Source organism: Penicillium brevicompactum, assembly GCF_028827555.1.
Source record: "Penicillium brevicompactum strain IBT 35665 chromosome Unknown utg000007l_segment0_segment0, whole genome shotgun sequence".
NCBI lineage: Eukaryota > Fungi > Ascomycota > Eurotiomycetes > Eurotiales > Aspergillaceae > Penicillium > Penicillium brevicompactum.
In genome coordinates this window covers 1,588,824-1,610,493 of record NW_026623210.1, presented here as the reverse complement: position 1 = coordinate 1,610,493, position 21,670 = coordinate 1,588,824, and the positions used below count along the sequence as shown (strand labels likewise).

Sequence of the window (21,670 nt, the reverse complement as noted above, 5' to 3'; positions counted from 1 at the left end):
TAGCAATCAATTCCAAAGTATAGATATACCCAAGATGCATGGCCAATACCAAACAGCAGCCTCATGCAACTTCATCATTTTCCCTGGTGCCGAGGAACCCTCCTTCAAGAATATCCACCAGGTCATCCAACTGCGAAATGCAAAGATCGGTATGCGGATGTTCTCCCAGGTGCCCATTCCGCTCATTCACAAGCAACACCGTCGCAGCCCCAGCCATATGACCAGAAGTCATATCATCAATACTATCACCAACCATGATGAGATTCTCCGCATTTTCCAACTCCCACTCATTTGCAATATGCAAAATACCCGCGGGATCAGGCTTGGGCACAACATTTGGCGTATCCCGCGTGATAATCGGCAAGAAAATATGGGCTGGCAGATGATTGTCAAGAAGGTTCTTGACCGGTATCCTGAATCCTGTAAGCGCGATGACGATGACATGGGTTGGCACTGTCTACACGTACTCGAAGTTACGGGTACAGAGGGCCCGGCGGAGACCGCGGGACTCGAGATAATCCATTAGTCGAAGTAGGCCTGGCTGTGGCTGCTGGTCTGCCATTGCTCGTCTCTCCACGTCTTGGATCTTGGATACAGCTGTGGGGCGCTCGGCTGCGGGGAGCTCCCGGATGTGGTCGAGGATGTCAATGGAGCGATCGATACCAAGTGCTTCTCTATGTTGTTTGTCAATATGTGGTGAATTTCTTCATACGATTCAAGGTCCTCAATTCACCTCATCTCTGTAAACATATGGTGCTGTGGCAAGCTTTTCGAGATTAGCGAGGTCAATCCCAGCGGCATGTGCAAGATATTGAATATTGGGCCAGACGATGCAGGAAGGGCATCGTTCCATGCTTTGTGTACCCAATTGATCATATATCGAACACATTTCAGAGATTATATGCATTGGAAAGTTCCAATTCAAACTCTCCGGCTCTGTTCTAACATCCGGAGTTCATGACTCACCACAGAGTGCCATCCACATCGAACACAATGCCCTTCAAGGGAGGCGCATTTGACGACCGCACCGGATCAAGAGGCGCAAACCTCCGAGGACGAAGATGCTTACAGGCGGCCATGGTTGAGCGTACGCGCGCAAAGGACATGAAGGGAGGTTGAAGGAAGTGGAGTCGCCAAGCGCGGGGGAGATCTATACGGAAGGAACGGGTTGGCCTGCCTGCCCTAAAAAGAATAACCACCGAATCTTCGCGTCGAATGCATCTTCCATCCTCACGATCTCGATGGATCAGACGCCTTTTGCCCAGGGGGTCTTTCCCATAAGCCTCTGGACGACATCCTGCCTCGTCGGTGCCCTCATCTACCTCCAGATACTCTATGCAATATCCTACTTCACACGACCGTTCTCGAGTTCGCATCGCGAGTTCCCACCTTTTAACAAGACTATCAATGGCACAGAAGCATGGATCAGCAAAACAATCACCGGCATCGTCCCGCTGACGGCCTACAGCTCTGCGACTGCGACTCAGCGCCAGTGGCGTCTATCATCCGGAAATGGGATCCTGAACAACACGAGCCCTTTAGTGGTTGCTCCTCCATGTCCTCAACCTACCAGCTTGACACGATCCGGCGCTATACGTCGAACCGGCTCATCCATCTATGATGCAATGCAGAACATCAAGTCCAGCACTCGTGAGAGCCTGTGTTCCATAACCAGCTCAGCCAAAGCCATCTTCCGTCAACCCAGTACTTCCAAGCCTCTTCTGATTGCCCCATTGAACGGCTCACCTCTTGATGAGGCGGCTCATGATGAGCTTCGGTCAAAGCCCTGGGAAGAGTTCGCGCAGCCTCTTCCGGTTCACCAACGGCCCGATAGGAATGCTCTGGCTGATATGCCAGCTCCCAACTCAGCTGCTGCGCGTCTAGCAGGCCATTTCAGTGATCCCGGTCCATCTTCCGAACTGGAGACAAAGAAGATCCCTAAGACTTTGGCAAAAGGATTGAAGGCTGGTGCGGTCGATCGTTCTGAGATGGTGAAGATGACTCGGGCTCAGAAATATCATTCGATTGAAAGCTATCCTGGCAAGTTTCCTGTCAGCGATTCTTTGGATTACAGCTCGCTTGCGAGTGCTTTTGCTGTTCGTGGAAGGGGGACTACTTCCGTGCGTCCATTCTCGGACTACTAGGACCTCGATTCCTTGTGACGATGGGTGATGGATATAAGCCTTCGTACCCTTGTTCGATGCTGTGCATTCGGAAAGGTATACTGGTGATCATTCTCGCTTTTGGGCAACATTTTGAGACTTGACTTCCTTCGTTCTTTTGTTTGGCTTTCAGCTGGCGTTGTGTTTTCTTTTTTATTACTTGGACAGGGCATCATCATATTCACTAGGGTCTCTTGAAGACCACTGTATTTATACTTAAGGTCAAGTCTGTCATTCAATGAAGCTTCTATGCTTCAAACTCGCTGTTCAAGGGTCAAACATTAAAGGACCCGCCTACTACACAGTCCAAGCTGGCTGATCATTCGCACCACTAGCATTAGGCTCAAGAAAGCCGCGGACGGAGATACGCTGAACTACAATTGAAACAAAAACGTCCGAGTATATCTCACACCCTGAAATGAATTATGGCTTCCAAGCTATCTACATGAGTCAAAGTTACACAAACAATCCTTCAAGCCAAACGCTTCTCATGCAGCATTTGCACGCCGAAACAACATCACAAAAAGTGGAAATAAAAAAAAAGAAGCATCAAGTGAAAAAGCCAAGCCGATAGAAGACATAGCTTCCAGGCTCCTGAGGAACAAGAGGTATTGTAGATATTGAAAACACAGACGTTGCTCGTAGGGCAAAATAGAATAATAAGAGTAAAAAAGAACCAATGATTCAGATCTCGGTCATGACTTTCGTAAGGTGGTGCAAGAAAAGAAGAAAACGCTAGAAAGAACAATGAAGGAAATCATTTCCGGGGGTATCACAGCAACTCAATAATCTTCATCATAGTCTTGCATGGGACTTCCTCGGTAACGGCTTCGCTTGATGTTGCCTGGACTGTAGGAGCCGCCGCCGGATGTGAGGGGGCGCGGGCCAGTGGGCTTGCGTGCAGGAGGCGAGCGAATAGCGGAGCTCTGGTAGGTTCGTTAGTTTGGATTCAATCTAGTGGGGGATTTGGATTGGTGCTTACTCTTGAGACTACACGGTCACCGTTGTAGTATTCGTCGTCCTCTGCGACCTTGGCGGGACGCTCGGGGATGAGAGGGCCGTCGTCCTTGACCTTGGGGGGACGGGGAGGACCGGGGGTTCGTTCTGCGCGGGAGCTGGTCTCCGAGTAGCCTGCGTCGGAGATTGGGGAGAGACGGGTGTTGCCGCTGACACCGCTGTGGCGGTTGGGGTTGGTGTTTGTGTTGGGATTAGTGGCGGATAGGCTGTGGTTTGATTCCCAGGGCTCTGAGCCAGCTGGGGAGATGGGGCCTCCGTAGGTCTGGGCTTCGCTTTCAAGGCGGGATTGGTAGCGGCCTGTAGGACCTTGGCGGGGCTGAGGGTGCTGTAATTCGAGACTGCCGCGGTTGCCACGGTACTTTGGCAATTCGGAGACCTGAGAAGGTACCAATGGAGATGGAGGTCGGTTCTCCTGACCCTCGTTCAGGGTGTATGTGGAGCGAAGTCTGTCATCGCCTTGAGGGTCATAGTAGTCACCCTTGTAGGCGTCCTGAGCAAGATCAGAGTTTGATCGAGACTGGTCGTAGGAAGGACGCTCTTTGCGAGAGGGCTGGATGCTGTTGCGGATACCGTCGCCCATAGAAGTTGCGGTAGATTTGGACCAGCGAGAGATCTTGGGGAAGATGGAAGAGCTGCTCGACTTGTGCTTGCGGGCCTTGTCGGCCTTGGGGGTAGTTTCGGTGCTGCGGGCTCCTGAAGCCACGGGCTTGCGTGGAGGTGTGTTCAGCGGCAGCGAACCGGAGCGCTCGTGGCGAGGCTGCTCACGGACAGGAAGATGAGATGTGAGGTAATCATCACCCTCGTCGAGTTCAAGGTCCTCCTCGTCGACTTCATGGACGGTGCTGACTCGCTGATCCGAGTCTCTGCGCTGTGCGTCGACTGGACGAGAAGGGCTGGCTCCGTAGGGTGAGCGACTGGCCTCGACAGGAGCACCGTTTGGACCAGGAGTCTCGTAGCCACCGGCATCAATGCTTCCCGGTCTGCCGTTGCCGCGAGGGCTGTAGCCATCTTGGCCATCGCGCAAAGCCTCAACTTCATCAAGTAGCTGCTCAAGCATGCCTTCGATCTTGGTCAAATCATTGCCAGACTTAATGCTCAATCCCTTGAGCGCACGCTTGAAGATGTTCTTGCGCTTGTCTTCTTCGTCGGCTGTGTTCAGCTGGCGGTTGCGGGAAGTGCTTGCAGGCAAGGGACGAGGGCCACCGAGGGCCTTGTGGGTGCGCTCATGCGCTCTATCACTGGTATCCATGATAAGGTCATCCTGGTCCGCGATGAATTTCTTCATCTGCTCGAAAGAAGTGCGCATCTCAGCGGCACTGCGAACAAGAGTGACGAGAATCTCGGTGTCTCTAGCGTTTCGCTGGGCATCGCGAACAGTGAGGTGATCCATGAGAGCGACGATATCCTGCGACTGGATTCTCTCAATGCCGCGGCCAGTGGCACTATCATAGAGCGGCGAGCTGACACCGTGAGAGTAGCCGCTGAAGTGGCGTTGATGGCCACCGGCAAAGGGGTCATCTGGTCCAGCGGGGCTGTCCATACCACCCATACCAGCGGCGTCCGGACCAGGCATGCCTCGGCTGGCTTGCTTCGGGGTACCAATGCTGGGCGACATGGGGTTTGCGGCCGACACATAGCCTTCATCCTTGGCACCTGGGGGAGTGCCAAATAGGGGCCGGGGTTGAGCGGCTTCTTGAGAGTGCATTGAGTAGTCATCGCCGCCAAAGATGTCATTGGCAGTCTGGTAGTACTCAGCATCAAGACCCTTGGACCCGCCAGAGGTGTTGCCATAGTATTGATCCGCCGGGGCAGGGTTTGAGTCATATCCCCAGTGGTCTCCTTGAGGGACACCTCCGATAGGTCCCTGAATGATGGATGGGTTAGTGTTGATCTCAGACTCAGATTGCTGGCTCTCCTCATCCGGAAGTGGGCTGTCCAAGCCGCGATGTCCGCTAGCACCCATTGGGTTGGTGTCGTCCAAATCCTCGTAAGATTGGGTGACACTCTGAGGAGGCGAGGAGGCGCCCATTCGTCGGGGGAACGAGGTCTCGTCGGCATCCTGGCGCTGCTTGAGCGGGCTTCCGCGGTATTCACTGGGTGGCTTTTCAGGGCTGCGACTGCCTGGGCGTTGGGCTAGGTCGGTCTGTGAGCGAGTGCTGGAGGAAAGTTGAGACTCGATCTGTGATTCGAGAACAGATGGATCCATCAACGAGGCGACCGCTGACTCGACTGCCATCGGATGCATGAACTGCGGGTTGGCTGCGACTCCGGTCGTCACCTGGTGGCCTTGTTGAATCTTGTCCATGAAGTCAACCTCGCTATCGTCGTTGTCACCAGTAAGTCGGCTCTCTTCGTCGTAGCCATAGAATCCATCATCGCGGGAACCCTGGCGCGAGTGTTCGTATCCAAGTCCTGGTGATTCTTGGCTCCCTTGCTTGGAGAACACACTTTGGCTCTGGAGGCTGGTTCCAAGACGGGTTGAACGTGCAAGGTTTGTGCTGGGAGCAGAGGAAAGAGAGTCAATGGAAAGTCGAGGCTCCATTTCACGCTTACCGTCAGCCTGGATGTCACCATGAGCTGGGTACTGATCGTGGTAGGTTTCGGTCTGCCCACTGGCAACGCTTTGAATAGGACTCAATCCGCGGTTCATTTCGTCGTCGTGGTGATCATCTTCCCTTTGCTGGTGTCCAGGGTGAGCAGCATCGAGAAGATTAGCTGCAGCTGCAGCTGCGATAGCCCAATCACCTCCGTCGGTTCCAGGAGACTGACTCTTGTGATGCAAGTCACGGTCAGAGGCACTGTGGAGTGAAATGTTCTGGTGGGACTGGTTGGCGTGGCGCATGCCAAGCCCGTTGCGAGAGTCGACGGAGTTTCGAGTAGGCGTACGAGAGGCAGGCGAGGCAGTTTGTCTGGATGGACCGCGAGCCAACTCCAATTGAGAGATTCTCTTCTGGGGAGCCGGGCTCTCAGTGCGCTCAGAGAGTAAGGATGTTCTGGTCAGCTGAGACTCGATCTCGCTGCGCATGGGCATTGGGGCGACATTATGCTTTTGGAAGACAAGTTCGGTTTCGTTGTACTTCATACTCTCCTGGCTCTTCCGAGAATGGGAGCTTCCCTTGCGGCTGCTGCGCTCATGCTTGTCGAGGCTCGAGGTGGAGTCGTGGTGTTTCAGCGAAGCCGCGGTGAGAGCCGAACCGACCCGGGCAGCGGCATGTGCATCGCGCAGCCCCTTGCTTCTTTGTCGTCGGACTTTATCTTGCTCGGTAAGTTCGGGTCGATTGGCCCATCGCATTGCCATATCAGAAGTTTCGCTGCTTTTGCTTGACTTGCGTTCCTTGCTTCGAGCGGACTCGCCGTGGCCAGATCCAGAGAGCACGATACCTTCATCCTTGCTGTCCTTGTTCAACACTACCTTGGGCTTCATGACGTCGGGCGCACTGGCGTGTTTGGACAGACTTCGGCCCAACGCATCCTTGGAGCTAGTGTTGGACGAATGAGATGTTGCCATATCCCGATCAAATTTGCTCTTGTTGGTCATGACCTTTTGGTCTTTTTTCAGTTCTTTGAGCTCTGGCAGAATCAATCTTCGGATAGCATCTTCAACCGTTTCGAGTAATTTGGGGTTGTTGATCGAGGACTTGGATGCACCGGAGCGAACGGAATACTGATCGGACTTGCGGTTCGAAGAGACGGCGGACGTGCTGAGGAGACTGGACTCCGGGCTAGCGAAATCCTCCTCTGCGTACTTGTGTCTCCGTCGACGGGATGCTGACTTGGGCTCAGCCTCAAGGTAATCCTTGCCGCTCCTGCTTTTGCTCCTGCGCTTGCTGTGGGAAGATTCCTGAGGCGGTTCGGCGAGTTTTTCGGCGACACGGTGTGCGATGCGCTCGGTACTAAGACTTCGACTCCGTTGTCGCTGGGGGGTTTTCAATAGACCCTTCTCTTCGCGAGGCGAACCACGCTCGAGGCTCTGGCTGCGTTTGCGCCGAGGGCCCGCTGACGACGCGTTGATCATGCTGTCCGGCGGCATGGACGAAACGTCTGATGAATAAGGCATATATCGTGTATCGTGCGAGAGCGTAGACATTTCACTATCCAGTCCGCGGCTGATGAATTCGAGGTCTACCGGTTGGCGTGGTGATTGATGACCCTCCTCCTCAGCTGAAATCGAACTGGTGCTTTGATCATCCGCTGTGCCGGAGTCCAATTGTTTTTGTTTTGATGACGATGGCAGGGAAATTCGGTGGGTATATGATGGTTTTCGGCTGCCACTTGCGCTGGTCTCGGTGACTTGAAAATGGTCTCTTTTGTCCTTGGACTTTCTTGACGAGGATGGTGTAACTCGCACTCGTACGCTGGGGCGAGAAACGATACCGCCTGAGCTTTTACCGCCTTCGAAGTACTCGATCAAGAGCGAGGTGTGGGAGTCGCGGGAATCGCGGTGTGAACGAGGCACCTTATCTTCGCGGTCCCGCTGTCGCCGGGTGGAGACAGTTATGGGGCTTCCGTCGTCTGGGATAGAGTACGACGTTTTGTCTGTGCGGCGAGAAATGTCAGTTGCCAGATCTGTGCCCGTTGTACTCTCCCCAGTATCGATGATGGATTCTGTGGGGGCGGGAAGAATCGGTCTGCGGATGTCGACCCCCATTATGGAGAGGTGTCCTTCACTTCAAATCGCATGCTCTGTCTCAACGGAGATGGGATCAGAAGGGGAGCTTTTTGGATTTGGGTCACTTTGTGCTTGGCGTGGGGAGAGGGAAATCGAGAAGAGGATTCACGATGAGGAGTGCAAAGCGTACCAGCGCAAACCACCTGAGAATGGTGGGGAGAATTAAGGGGAGAGGTCCAGGGGGGACGTGGGTTGGAATGCAACACTCAACGAGGGATGAGAGATGAAAAAGAAGGCAACGCAAGTACCCTCAGATATAATAGTAATACTCTTTCCGAACCCCCAGCCTCCATTTATTGTCTGAACTTTTTTACCTTGAACTGCCTTACCACTAGTATCTGGTGTGGTGATTTACCATGTCTATACCGATATTCACTATGTAGGTAATCTATTTAATGAGGAGCAATACCATCACATACGCAGCGCTAATGATCGACCTGCCGCTGGCCAACACCAGCCTCCCACTTTATTTCTTCTTCTTTGGGGAAAACAAACGGGATCGGCTTCATACTGCGGTTCCATGGTTCTCAGGGTCCCTTCCCGTGGATCCGACCTCAAATCCCGTTTCTTCACATTTCCCACTTACTCTGTACTCTTTTATATCTCAGCTATTCCTCCAAACACCCTTCCGTCACACCCGATCCACAACTGTGCTTCTCCGTCGCCCAGACGACAGACCAACACTGGAGATGGATTGATTGGCCCCGGTGCGGAGCGGGCGCCTGCCAACTCATCACACTTGTGTGCCCAGTGCTCGGGCTTTTGGGGGAAATTGTTGGTAACACCAGTAACACCACGATCTTCCTTGCACCTGGACCAACCTAGGAATATTGCAACCTTCAAGGCCGAGATCGACTACGCCGCTTATGACTGGACAGAATTTATACTTATACGCCAGTGCTTGCAAGGGGCCTGCAAACCATTCCCATCGGGCCTACTTATACTTAGTTGCTGAAGAATTGATGCATTTCCTACATGATTAGGGACAGTCTGCGGTGCTTGGAATTGCCAAACGGTCATCCTGCGACAATACTCTGTAACCTCCAACCCGTTTGACTCATCCGTTGGGATTCTAGAATATTGCAAATTTGGGCACTGTACGGAGTAAGTATGGCTGACACGTTGGAGTTGCACTGCCATCCATTTTGATGATCCACTCGTAGAAGGCTTCTCAGACCGCCTCTTCTTACCCCAGCATCTGTCCTTTCCCTTGCTTTATACCCATAGCAACACCAATTGTTGAAATCTAAAAATGTACATATTGTTCACGACTTGTATACTCACCCCCTGTGAATACGAACTACACCAGCTGCAAGAGCCATTGGCCCGTCTATCTCATTTCAAATTTGAAAGTCCACCAATAGCATCATACGGATGGCGTATATCTACAATACCAGACAGAGCTTGGAAATGCCAGAAGCCTGGGAACCCCAGGGATTCAGCTATCGAAAGTACATTATACAATTCGTGATAATAAATACCATCCTCTCTTCCAAGGTTCAAGGTTCCAGCTACAAGTTCAAGGGACGAAAATTGAAACCCAAATAGATATATCCACATTGCTGAACTCCAAAGTCCCTAAAATAAAAATGCAGAGACAATCGACCGCTTTTGATGTTCATACAAGATTGTTCTCAGTCATCGTGCTTCCGTTTGAACTTCAGTCCAGCACCGTTCTTGGGCTGACTGCCGTATGTGCGGCGTCCTTGCTGCTCCTGCTTCTTATCACGGCTCAGACTGGCACCCAGCTGGATGTCAATGCGAGGCGGGGCGTTGAAACCGAAGCCCTTGGCAACCTTGACAAGGTCGAGCTTGTTCACGTCAAAGACAGTGCGGAGGGAGTGCGAGGCGTAGGCCTGGAGGTAGGATCGGTAACCATCCTTGGCAGACTGTAAGATATTGGGTTAGCATTGAGTATTCGGGAATTAGAAGGGCAGACAGGGTGCTTACCTTGTTGAGATAGTAGTTCTGGCCAATGAGCTTCTCCAGTTGGGATTGCACGTTGACAATCTTGGATGCTGGGAACTCAAACTCGACTACAGGCACACGAGCCTCCTTGAGGTGCTTCAGGAAACCAACCTCGGAGGGCTGGAGGAACATCAGACTGCGACCCTTGCCTTCGGCACCACGGGCGGTACGTCCGACACGGTGAATGTAGTCACGGGGATCATCAGGGGGGTCGAACTGGATAATCCAGTCAACAGCGGGGATATCCAATCCACGGGCAGCAACATCGGTACAGATCAGAGTACCCTGCTTGGCGTTACAGAACTCGAAGAAGGTGTTGGTGCGCTTCTGCTGCTTCTGCTTTCCGTGGAGCTCGAGAACGGGGAGATCGATGTAGTTCAAGAGCTCAGCGTGGTACTTGACGCAGGCACAACTGGAGAAGAAAACAATAATCTTCTTCTTAAGGTTGCGCTTGAGGAAAGAGAACAAGAGGAGGAAACGCTTGTCAGCCTCACACAGAACGTAGCCTTGTTCCAGACCGGCAACTGTGCTGTGTTCCTTGCGGTGGTCAACGTTAATGTACAGGGGACCGGGGCGCAAGGATATACGGGCCAAGTCCTCGACCTTGGTGGTCTGTGTGGCGGAGAAAAGCATAGTTTGACGTTCTTCGGTGGGCAGGATTCTGACGATCTGGCGCATCTCATCTTCGAATCCGACCTCGAGAATTCGATCGGCTTCGTCGATAATCAGGGTCTTCAAGTTCTTGAAGATGAAACCCTGGGTGTTCTGCAGGTGATCCAGCAGACGACCAGGAGTAGCAATGAGCAGGTTGACACCCTTCATCAGCTTCTCAGCCTCGGCGCGACGGTTGGCACCTCCAATGACAATACCGTAGGTCTGCGAGTGGTGGGCCATAAGTTCACGGGCGACACCGAAGATCTGAAGGGCCAATTCACGGGTAGGGGACACGACAAGAACACCAGTACCTATGATAAGACGTCAGTAATGCTCTCTGATTGAAATGAAGTTGTGTATAGAGCGGTAGGGACTTACCGTTTCTTGGCTTGAAGCGCAGAGCCTGCAGCATCTCAATTGCGGGGATCAAGAAAGACAAAGTCTTTCCGGAACCAGTCTTAGCAGCACCGAGGACATCACGTCCAGCAAGCAGAGCGGGAATAGTGCGCTGTTGAATCTCGGTCATGGTAGTGAATCCCATGTCCTGGATACCCTTCATGGTCTTTTCGGAAAGATTTAATTGGGAAAATTCCTGGAGCTCGGTTCCCTCGGTCTGCGGAAGACGAACGTCGTCCATTGTGGGAAGGTCGGCGCCATTGGCGGCGGCATCATCCTCAGCATCACTTCCCTCCTCCGCGTTCACCTCCTCGACATCCTCGACATCCTCGGCCTCGTCGGCGCTCTCTTCCTCGGCGCTTGGTGAAGGGCTGACCTTGCGCTTCTTTGTGGACTTCTCGGCTGAAGACTTGGGCTTGGGCTTCGATGAAGAGCTCTTCTTGGGTGTCACAGCAGGGCTTGACTTGGATTCCACGGGCTTGGCGACATCGCTCTCAGACTTGGAGCCGTGCTTTCTCTTCCGCTTGTTGATGGACTTTGCGGTGTCCACGGGGCCAGGCATTTTGGTGGTTGATCCTGCGACAGTGGCAATTCGACACTAGGGCAAGGAGACAAGAGCACAGGTTATTTCAGCTCAACCTTGTGTTTTGTAGGTCTAGATTATGATTGATCTCTGCCGGCGGAAAGCATTTTTTTTTATCGGTGAGATACGGCAGAACTCCACTCGACTTCCTTTTCACCGCCCCAACCCGGCATAACAACAGTTCACCTCTTGGCACCTGTTTGTATCCCTCATGGAGTTTTCGTACAGAATGCACCTGATGTGCAACTCCAGCCTTCCCTGCACTTATTTCATGCGCCGTAATAGGCACACGGTGCATACCTTTACATTCCTCCCACTCGAGATAGAGTAGATCTCAAGTTTGCAGAATCGATCTTCTCGAATATGCAGAAATGTGGAAATAGGCACGAAATAAAAACAACCACAGAACGCTTCATGTCTGGATCATAATTAAATGAGGCGCTTGCAGATTGCCATAGCAATCTTGTGAATATTTTACTTCGTTCTGATGCACTTCGACCCTGTGCAAGCAAAGCAGAGTCGCACCAGTGGCGAGGGGAGTAAGCCATACTCGTACACGTCGAGAGCTTGGGTTTACTCTGTCTATGGATGCACTTGTGAGAGTGGAAAAGCATCAATTCAATCCACGTCCACAGATGCTTAAAAAAGGGACCAAGTCAAATATATTGGGATCACAGCTTGTATTCTCTCATTTCCTTTAATTGTATTGAGACTACAGGACTACAAGACTATGAAGTATAGGGGCCCATCTGCGAAGTGCCACGAAGGAAATTTAGACCGATGGCAATATAGTAACTTCAAGCATTTGTCGCAATGCTGCCAGGAAAAGTTCAATTGATCGCATGAAGCCACAGTCTATGAAATCTTCACTGAGCTTTGTGGTCAAATCCTTTGAATACTGGATAGAGTCTCTGGACGCCTTCGACCTTGAGAGGTGACGGGCGAGGTCATCTCCAAGATCATGGAGCTATGTCTTTCCATATGGATTTGCTCGTTCACTGCTGGAGAATGCTTGTACACATGGCTCACTTGTGTCTAAGGCTCGTTCATGAATCTGGGAGCATTTCGACTCATAAGGAAGCCCGCCCATGTTGTACCTAGGTATGCAGGGTGAATGCGAGTGGTGCGTGTGTTAATGCTGGCTTTCTAATTCGTGGTTCGCTCAACACGCTTGCCGCGATCAGACTAATTGGAATAATTTCTTCGAAGATTGAACACATTTGAACTCTATCTACGAGCAGTGATAGAAGAGCAGTCTGTGTACGGAGCAGAATCATGTGGTGTCGGGCATTATAAGTAAAGGACGGGCAGACTACAAGAGAAACTTCTGATACTCAAGGGTAATGCCGGATTTTTGTTTGAGAACAACACAAAAAGTGTGCCAAAGTATACAAGTAGGCTATTTGAGCTGGCCTTTAGGAAACACTTACTGTACAACTAGTGCTCCTGTCATTATGCTCACGGTACGGGTATAGGACCAATGCACGGCCCAAGAAGAAGGATTTGCTACTCCGTACATACAGGTATGCACGAATGCTCGGGCTCCAAGGCATCCGAAAATTAGTATGAATATGTGCATCAAGTGATACAGTGTATACCTCAAACAATCCAATCGCGACAAAGAACGGCGATGGCAGAGATTTCTAGCCAATGACATCCAAGGAGCATTCAAGGGGTCGACCAATGGCCAAAAATAGCAATGACAGTGAAAATCGAACACGAGTACGGGTCAATTTCCTTTGAAATTCGTACACCAAGCTTAATTTTGTGGTCCATGGGTCCTTTATTTCTGAAACGAATACAGAACGAAGACAGGCCAAACGAGGCTGTGCAATCGCGCGAACGCCAAGGTATGTTGATAGGCGGTGATCATCATTACATTATGCAGCCTCTTGAGGTTATTTTTCTCCGTATTGCCTTAGTATCTCTAGCGCGTCAGGGTGTCTTTGACTCCGGGATCTGGAAATACATTAGAGACACAAAGCAAAGTCACAAAGCAAAAGAAGCAGTATGGATGAGATGTCAAATTGAAGGCTCTTCTGTGATATAGGATCCCCCCGGGAGGTTTTGTGAATTACCTAATTTGGGATTCAGGAGTAACTAACTACTTTATGGAGATGCCTGATGAGTGTGATATAGTAAGACCCTCATTTGGATTGATTGATTCCTTAGCGGAACAGGAGGCCAGGCAGACGAGATTCAGTCCTTTTAGACCATTCTCGAACATACAACATGTTCATTGTACTCCGTACCTGTAGATATCTCTCACCTGTGTCGAGACGCTCCACTGCGGCACACTCCCACACTCCCACACTCCAGAGTCGGGGGCAACAGTTTCTCGAATCCCAAAAGCCAAGGACCCGCTCAATTCCGCCACGACCGCTTCCGGTGCCCAGACATTGGACGCGTATGAAAAAAAAAATGAAAGTGAAGGGCAAGGGAATTGTAAAACGAACTTATGGCTCTAGATGCAAGCTGATCGAGCATCAAATGGAGATTGAATGAAAGATCAAAGAATATCAGAGAGTGTGTCAAAGTGTGTACGGAGTAGAAGGCAATTGTACATTGGCCACGAGACAAACTCAAACGGGAAAGACGGCCGTTGATTGGCCCCCAGCCGCCAGAGTGATAATACGGTAATACACAGGTAATCGCATACTTGAACCCATTCCAATCGGCCGTTGCAGCATCCCCCTTCTGTGTCCCTGGACTCCCTATCCCCTCCCTTTTCACTCCAGTCTCTCATTGTCTCATTTTTCTCTTCTTTTTGTCGGGAATCGACTCTTCAATTCCCATTTTGAATGCCTTTTTTGGCTCCTTAACTCCTTTGTCGGCAATACTGCGTATCGCCCTATTCACTCGCTCCTTCGACAACTTCCTCGGCCTAGGCCTCTTCTATACCCTCCGACTTTCTTTCAGATCCCAACATATCGACTCTCCTTCAGATTCAACTGCTCAGACACGCAGATCCTCGCATACGGCCGAACTTCTCAACGCGCCGCTCACATCAAATGTTCCAGTGAGAGGCGTCAACCACGACTTCTCCACCACCCCCTACAACATCTTGCGACAAATAAACAACACCGTGACAGTCTCAGGAGACATCGGGAAACGATTTTGGCCCCACGGTGATCCAAGAAGATTCAGCTGGACAGAAACTTCCGCATCCGGCGACTGGCAACGTGGTACTCGGGAGTACCGCTGACACAATTGCCCTCAGATCCCCTCCTCTCATTTTGATCTACCACTGGAATTTTCTCCAGTGCCTCGCAACCTTTTCATATTAACCAAACGCCAAAATGCGGTTAATATCGCTTCTTACTTGTTTCGTCGCCTTTTTTGGCGCCGATGGCTTCAGCCCTGAAGCTGCTCGAATCAAATGCGCTCAGCGTGTGCATGGAAAGTAGTAACTTCACCGCGACCTATTTCAACGTTGTCTTTTACCCCGGCAACAACTCTCTCGTCATTGGCTTTGATGGTGTCTCTTACATCACTGGTAAGGTCGTTGCGGAGATGACTCTGACCGCGTATGGTTACGAGGCCTACTCCAAGACCCTCAATCCTTGTGAAATCGAAGGCATGGGCATGTGCCCTATGGCTGCTGGTCCCATGGACTTGGGTCCTCTTTCTCTGGACCTGCCAGGGGACACAGCCAGCAGCATTCCTGGTGAGTGAAGCGGACGCGCTTGGAAATTCGCGTGAAAGGTGTACTAATCAGTCATATCAGGCATCGCATACACTGTTCCTGATCTTGATGCGAACGTGCGAATCGTCATTAAAACAGCCGACACCAAAGAAAAGATCGCTTGCGTCGAAGCTTCACTTTCCAATGGTAAAACCGTCTATCAAGTCGGAGTAGCATGGACAACTGCCATCATATCTGGCGTGGGTCTAGCGGCATCTGCAATTACCTCTGGACTCGGTCATTCCAACACGGCAGCTCACGTCGCAGCCAACGCGCTCTCTCTTTTCGGTTTCATGCAGTCACAAGCCATCATTGGCATGACTTCTGTCCACATGCCCCCAATTGTGCAATCTTGGACCCAGAACTTCCAATGGAGTATGGGTATTATTCGAATTGGCTTCATCCAAACTATTGCTACTTGGTATCAGCGGGCGACCGGTGGAACCCCATCGACAGTTCTGTCACAGCTTGGAGATACTTCCGTCGAAGTCCTCAAGCGCCGTAAGCGTGATCTGACTGATTCTGCTATGGGCATGGTAAAGAGATCTGCTGGTACTTTGATCAAGCGTGCGACTGGAATGGCCAAGCGAGCAGACTCCAACCAGAGACTCCTCGTCGTCCGAGGAATCGATCGTGTTGGCTTCCGTGCTGATATCGAGGAGTCGAACATCTTTCTGACTGGATTGATTTTCTACGCCGCCTTCGTCGTCATCGTCGTCCTGATTGTTGCCGCATTCAAGGGAATCACCGAGTTGCTTGTCAAGAACGGCAAAATGAAGAGCGAGCGCTTCCAGGACTTCCGCAATGGGTGGAGAATCGTTCTTCGTGGTATTCTCTTCCGATTGACTCTCATCGGTTTCCCTCAAATGACCGTGCTCTGTCTGTGGGAGTTCACCCAGCGTGACTCGGCGGCAGAGGTAGTCCTGGCTGTGGTCATGATCCTCTCCATGCTGGTCTCGCTCGGATGGGCTTCTCAGAAGGTCATTCGACTAGCCAAGCGCTCCGTCACGATGCACAAGAACCCGGCTTACATTCTGTACTCCGACCCGTCTTGCCTCAACAAGTGGGGCTTCTTGTATGTGCAATATCGTGCGACGGCTTACTACTTCGTTGTTCCGTTCCTGTTCTACACTCTTATCAAGGGTATGTTCATTGGACTGAGCCAGCCCGCGCCTGTTGTTCAGACTGTCGCCCTCTTGGTGCTTGAACTCGCCATGCTTGTTGGAGTCTGCGTTCTCCGCCCATGGATGGACAAGAAGACCAACGTCTTCAACATCTCTATCGCCGTGGTCAACTTCCTCAACTCCGTCTTCCTCCTTGTCTTCTCTGATGTGTTCAATCCTCCCGGAATGATGATCGGTGTAATGGGTGTGATCTTCTTCGTCTACAATGCAGTCTTTGCTTTGGTTCTCTTGATTCTTGTCCTGATCGCCTCCGTCTACGCCGTTGTATCGAAGGACCCCGACACCCGGTACCAGCCCATGCGTGACGACCGTGGCTCTTTCATCAAGTCCCAGACTCAACTTACCACTGAGCTGGATGCCCTTGGTGCCACCGCGCGTGGTGATTCCAAGACTGGCCATTACAACAACAACCCATTCGATGATGATACCGCTTCCATCTCCAGTGGAAATGGTGCCACCGTCGGTCACCAAATGGAATCTACCCATCAACAACACTCCGTCACTCAGGCCCCTCGGTCGCCCGTTGACCCATCGGTGCCCTTATTCCCCACCAACGTCTCGGGCCACCACGCTCCCCCAGGATATGACCAGTACGGTCGCGCTCCTTCACCTGCCGCACGGAGCTTTGATAACACCTCTCCGGTCGGCCAATCCGCTTTATCGACCAATTTCCGAGCTCAAAATAATGCCAGTCCATGGCAGCGGGGCGCTGGCTATGACCACTAAAAGAGGCCAGTGGTCTCGTATTGTTTTGCTTCCGAGATGAAGATATGTGATTTCTTTTTAGCGCGGGATACCGATGGTCTATGATCTTTTTTCCAATCGCCATTCCTCTGGGTTCGGTCTTTTTTTTTTTCACTTTTTTTTTCCTACTCTGTCTTAAGTACGCTGCTCTCTCGCCGACTTAACCAGATACAATTACTTTCTTAATCCACCGCATTCTTATGGTGTGATCCTCTTACCTTTTTCTCAAGCCTGTATTCCCTTCTTTTCCATCTACTTCTTCTCGACCTGTTCCATTTTTCTCCCCACTGGTTCAGGTCACTTCGCGATCGACTATTTTCCCTTGTTTTTACTTCCGCTCGGCGTTCCTATTGATGCATTTTGGATATGGTGATCGGCCTTGGGTTTTCATTTCTATTTTGGGGGTTTTGCAAGCTATTAATGCTTCATTTTATCCTTCAATTCTTTTTCTTCCTCCAGTTTTCACTTTCTAGTTTATTGTCAGTGTACTGGTAATAAGTAGTGTCTAAAACAATGACAAAGATTTGCCTAACAATGACAGAAGTTGAAGGTATACCCGTGGACTTGACATAACTACAAAGAGCATCTGGACATTGCTGCATGCATGGTTAGGAGACCAAGACTAAGTACTATATCTCAAATATCTCAAACCTTGGAATCTTTCAGTTTTTCCAAGCTGGAATGGTTCCATGGCTTTCTACCTACAAGTGAATAAGCACCGCTATAGCAACCTTGGAGCAATGAGATCCCGGTCATTTTCACCCCATGCGTTACTCACGATGACCGACAAGAGCATTAAGAGATCTGATACGAGGCGCGATATGCAAAATGCATTGCACAAAAAAAAAAGATCGCTATTTTACATTAACAGAAAGAAAAAGAGACCCACGAATACATGTCCATGTCCTTATGCATTGGCGCATCACATCGCAGAAAGAGGTATCAGCAACACACGATCTCACCACCGTTGATCCATCCCAGGAGGAGGACCACCTCCAGGAGGGGGAGGATATCCCTCCAAGCCACGCGGACCAGTAGGAATAGGCGAAGGACCACCAGGCCCGGGGCCCATGCCCTGGGGCATAGGTGGGAATCCACCGGGAGGCGGGAATGGAAGATTGGGGAAGCCGCCGGGGCCTGGAGGTGGGATTGCGCCCTGGGGCATGTTAGGAAGGGGAGGAGGGAAGCCACCTGTTGGAGGGGTTCCCGCGTTGAATGGTGGTGGGAATGGGAGGCCGTGAGCTCCGGGGGCTGGAAAGGGTGGGATGTTAGAGGGGATTTGGCCGTAGGGGATATCTTGTGGTCTCCACATATGGGGAGGGATTGGGTAGGACATACGAGGAATCATGGCCGGGGCACCTGGGGCACCTGGTGGCGGGATGCCGAAGGGAGGAGGGGGCATGCCAGGGCGACCTGGAGCTGTTAGTAGTCTGCTTGTAAGTATATCTGGAGGTAGTCATACCAGGGAAAGCACCGAAAGGAGGAGGAGGGAAAGCGCCTGGGGGCATCATGTTGGGGACCTGTTGGCCTTCTGCGGCGTAGGATGAGGTGATGGAATCGATGACGGACTGAGCCTTTTCTTGGCCGATCTCTGAACGTAGCAATCAGTATTGACTCGGTAGGAAACAGGCGCGTAGCTTTGTGTTAAGGCTGTACATACGCTGGTAGTAATCCACCACGTTTCTGAGGTGGTTTCGACCGGAGTTATGCGCCTTGCGCACACTCATCGAGTCGTGTGTCAGGTAGACATCGCAGTAGTCGCCTGTTGTATGAGACGCGGTCAGCAATCTGTAGACCAGTACAGGATCGAGAAATTGATCTCCCCGCCGTGGACTATCTCATGTCGCATCCACGTCCGGAATAAGCCCGACGCGGCAGGGCTTGATCTTCTGAGACTCATTCATGGGGGAAACCTACAAAAGAGTGCATGGCGAGTTAGCTTTCAGTTCAGTATTCAAGGGCAAGAGTACTTATATTTAGGCATCTTGCTGGTTTCTACAGCAAGTAATCTGCTGTCCTTGCGCGAAAGAGGAAAATTCCCTTCCTAGATGGGTGGCGGTCAGGGGCGAAGCTTTCCCACTGACAAGTATTGACGTGATTGGAGATGTCGCTGGTACAGATGTGAGCACGAAAGTAAGCTCAGAGCGACGGTTATTGGCGAGAGACTCGATTAGTCGAGTTGGCAGGTCGTCCCGGACCTCAGGGCGCGCGGGTTGAGCGAGCGGTATCTGGGGGCAGAATATCTTATCGGGTGGCTCTTTGAGAATATCTCTTTGAGCTCACTTCACACGTTCAAATTGAGACAATAGATCCAGTGTTTCTCTCCATGAATTAGATATCAACAATGGAAGAATGAAAACACAAAAAGTGAAATATGTCAATGCATTTATTTGCTGGGCTCTTGGATCCGAGCAGGTTAATCAAAGTTCGAGAGCTGCGCTGGGGCGACGATATACTGAGGAGTCAAGTCAAGGCCGTGATAGCTTTGATGCGATTTTATTCCAAAGCTGGCTCATCAACATCATACATTACACTTTAATGATAACCTTCAGAGTTGTCGATTTGATGGATTTGTACTTTGGTTGAAGTATCCACGATTGTTTCTAGGAGTTATACTAGTCACTTTGTGTCTCCACCCTCAAGCCCAAGTGGGCTCATGCTCACCACCTGGGCAACTCTATAGGTAAGATCTAAAGGCTATAAATTATCAACAAAAAATGGAAATGGAAACACAAATTGTGGTATAATGCTAAAAACAAAAAAAACGAGAACGATATGTTCCACCCATATATCTTAAACAGGGTCATGCTGTTCAGCATAAGAGGACCAGGACCCATGTGGTTTGAGATGTGACTCTCGAGAAGAGCATCGTACGTCACTATTATCAGATCGTGGTTGACCAACGCCCGGAGTGGCGGCATGGTCCGAGCGGTTGTCACTCCATCGCATCTCCATGTGGAGTTCGTCTCTGTTCAACTGCTCGACATCTTCGATGCTCGATGGATTCGTGCGGACAACGACAAGTAAACTGTTCAATACAGTGAACTCTAATAGTGATTTGATGCTGTAGACGACCGGTTTGTATGTGGTCTGGATGTCAAAGTGGTTGGTATATTCCGTCGTCAACAGAGATGCATCAAGCAGGACCGCGATGGCGTTGACGGCGACAAGATTCACCAGAACTCTCCGTCCCCGGGAGCCCTTCATTTGGAGAATGGGTCGGAGGGTAGTCGTGGCTTCCCAGATATAAAGACCGCTCAGAATGGTCTCTTGGACGGCGAATCCTGCCAGCTGGATGCGTTCGTAGATATTGAAAGGCTCATCGAGACTATGCAAGCCGCGATTGATGCCGAGAAAAAGGACAGTGGTGGGGATATGCAGGGCGCAGAAGTTGAAGACGATCATGCATAATACCCATCGAGAGTAGCGGTCATATGAGGTGACCAGATGAAGTCGTGAATACAACACAACGGATTGGCCTGTGACCATAGCGTACCAGCCGATACAGATCAGGATACACATAGGGAAATTAGGAGCGAGTGCAAAATAACGAAGAAAAGCGGTGATTGTGTGTAGAAGGATTCCCATTGTGGAAATCAGCATGCTCCAGAAATAGAGGCCACGATAGTGTCTGAAGGTGGTGAATATCGAAACCGTCACTTGCAGCACGTTCCAACATGCCAGGGCGAAGAGTCCCGCAATCACCATCGCATGGGATCGCGAGACCTCCACAGGGCCGGTTTCGCCAGCCATGATAATCGCTGAGCGATGCAAATTGGAGGCAAAGCAGGTTCAAGGCATGCGAATTGACAGTTGGCTATATGCCATGACGGCAAAGGGGGATTAAGCTTGGAGAAAGCTTGGAGATGGCTTGGAGTGACAGGAGGTTCTTGTGGCGGGAATTGAACTTTCTTGGCATGCCCTAATCGGGCGTTTTGGCTTATTTAAAGTTCTGAGGTCGTCATTCATCTCGCCCATATCTTCTGCAATATCATCTCATACTTTGCTGGAATTAACTGTGAACCCGGGTTCCTTTTTCCATGGTGATCTAGAAGCTCTCTATCCAGTGGAACTTCTCGCCCAGGGGCAGCGCCTTGACGAACCTTGGCACTGACGCTGGATTATTTTTCAGATTACGGCCCAAGGGGCTGGGCTGCTAAGATGGCTCCAACACTAAATTCAATTTCTCGCATTGCCTGCAACGCCATTGCTTTTACATATGTGTGCCCAATCAAATTAACGCACTTATCAAAAGCTAGACAAAAGCTAGACAAAAGCTAGCCATTGGCCACACTTGGCGCTTTTGACGCTTGATCTGTGCGATGCAGTCATTCAAGGGCTTCTGCTGAAACTTACTCTCGACACCACATGTACTACCCACTATGTCAAACCCACCAAGAGAGGATCTCTATATCGAATCTCACTTTTAAAGACCCATAATCATGTAAGAGTTAACGATCATCCAATTGCACATGAAGGTCTTTTACCGACCAAAGGCATATTGATTTCCCCGTTGTAGTATTGGCGGCTCTATTGCTCTACATGGTCCATGCTTAATTCTTATGTGCAACCAATTTTGCTCGTCATCTCCAGGGCTGAGCCTTGTAA

At 50.8% G+C, this 21,670-nt stretch overlaps 6 protein-coding genes across 6 annotated transcripts; 2 read left to right on the top strand and 4 right to left on the bottom strand.

Annotated features, from left to right (window-relative positions):
• Positions 1 to 61: 61 nt before the first annotated feature.
• On the bottom strand, positions 62 to 1,106 carry N7506_011356 (putative haloacid dehalogenase-like hydrolase; the record flags this gene model as incomplete). The annotated part of the gene is made up of 4 exons (XM_056960649.1): positions 62 to 413; positions 468 to 674; positions 734 to 766; positions 967 to 1,106. 4 exons carry the CDS (start codon positions 1,104 to 1,106, stop codon positions 62 to 64), a joined length of 732 nt encoding a protein of 243 aa, XP_056806804.1.
• A 135-nt stretch (positions 1,107 to 1,241) lies between these two features.
• N7506_011355 (uncharacterized protein) lies at positions 1,242 to 2,144 on the top strand (the record flags this gene model as incomplete). Its single annotated transcript, XM_056960648.1, has 1 exon — positions 1,242 to 2,144. The coding sequence occupies one exon, from the start codon at positions 1,242 to 1,244 to the stop codon at positions 2,142 to 2,144; it is 903 nt and encodes a 300-aa protein (XP_056806803.1).
• An 800-nt stretch (positions 2,145 to 2,944) lies between these two features.
• Positions 2,945 to 7,827, bottom strand: N7506_011354 (uncharacterized protein; the record flags this gene model as incomplete). The annotated part of the gene is made up of 2 exons (XM_056960647.1): positions 2,945 to 3,088; positions 3,145 to 7,827. 2 exons carry the CDS (start codon positions 7,825 to 7,827, stop codon positions 2,945 to 2,947), a joined length of 4,827 nt encoding a protein of 1,608 aa, XP_056806802.1.
• A 1,655-nt stretch (positions 7,828 to 9,482) lies between these two features.
• has1 (ATP-dependent RNA helicase HAS1) lies at positions 9,483 to 11,428 on the bottom strand (the record flags this gene model as incomplete). Its single annotated transcript, XM_056960646.1, has 3 exons — positions 9,483 to 9,737; positions 10,311 to 10,345; positions 10,849 to 11,428. The coding sequence occupies 3 exons, from the start codon at positions 11,426 to 11,428 to the stop codon at positions 9,483 to 9,485; spliced, it is 870 nt and encodes a 289-aa protein (XP_056806801.1).
• A 3,369-nt stretch (positions 11,429 to 14,797) lies between these two features.
• On the top strand, positions 14,798 to 17,044 carry N7506_011352 (transient receptor potential ion channel family protein; the record flags this gene model as incomplete). Its single annotated transcript, XM_056960645.1, has 2 exons — positions 14,798 to 15,116; positions 15,177 to 17,044. The coding sequence occupies 2 exons, from the start codon at positions 14,798 to 14,800 to the stop codon at positions 17,042 to 17,044; spliced, it is 2,187 nt and encodes a 728-aa protein (XP_056806800.1).
• A 976-nt stretch (positions 17,045 to 18,020) lies between these two features.
• On the bottom strand, positions 18,021 to 20,815 carry N7506_011351 (putative U1 snRNP complex component Yhc1; the record flags this gene model as incomplete). Its single annotated transcript, XM_056960644.1, has 4 exons — positions 18,021 to 18,475; positions 18,525 to 18,653; positions 18,723 to 18,824; positions 19,942 to 20,815. 4 exons carry the CDS (start codon positions 20,813 to 20,815, stop codon positions 18,021 to 18,023), a joined length of 1,560 nt encoding a protein of 519 aa, XP_056806799.1.
• Positions 20,816 to 21,670: the final 855 nt, after the last annotated feature.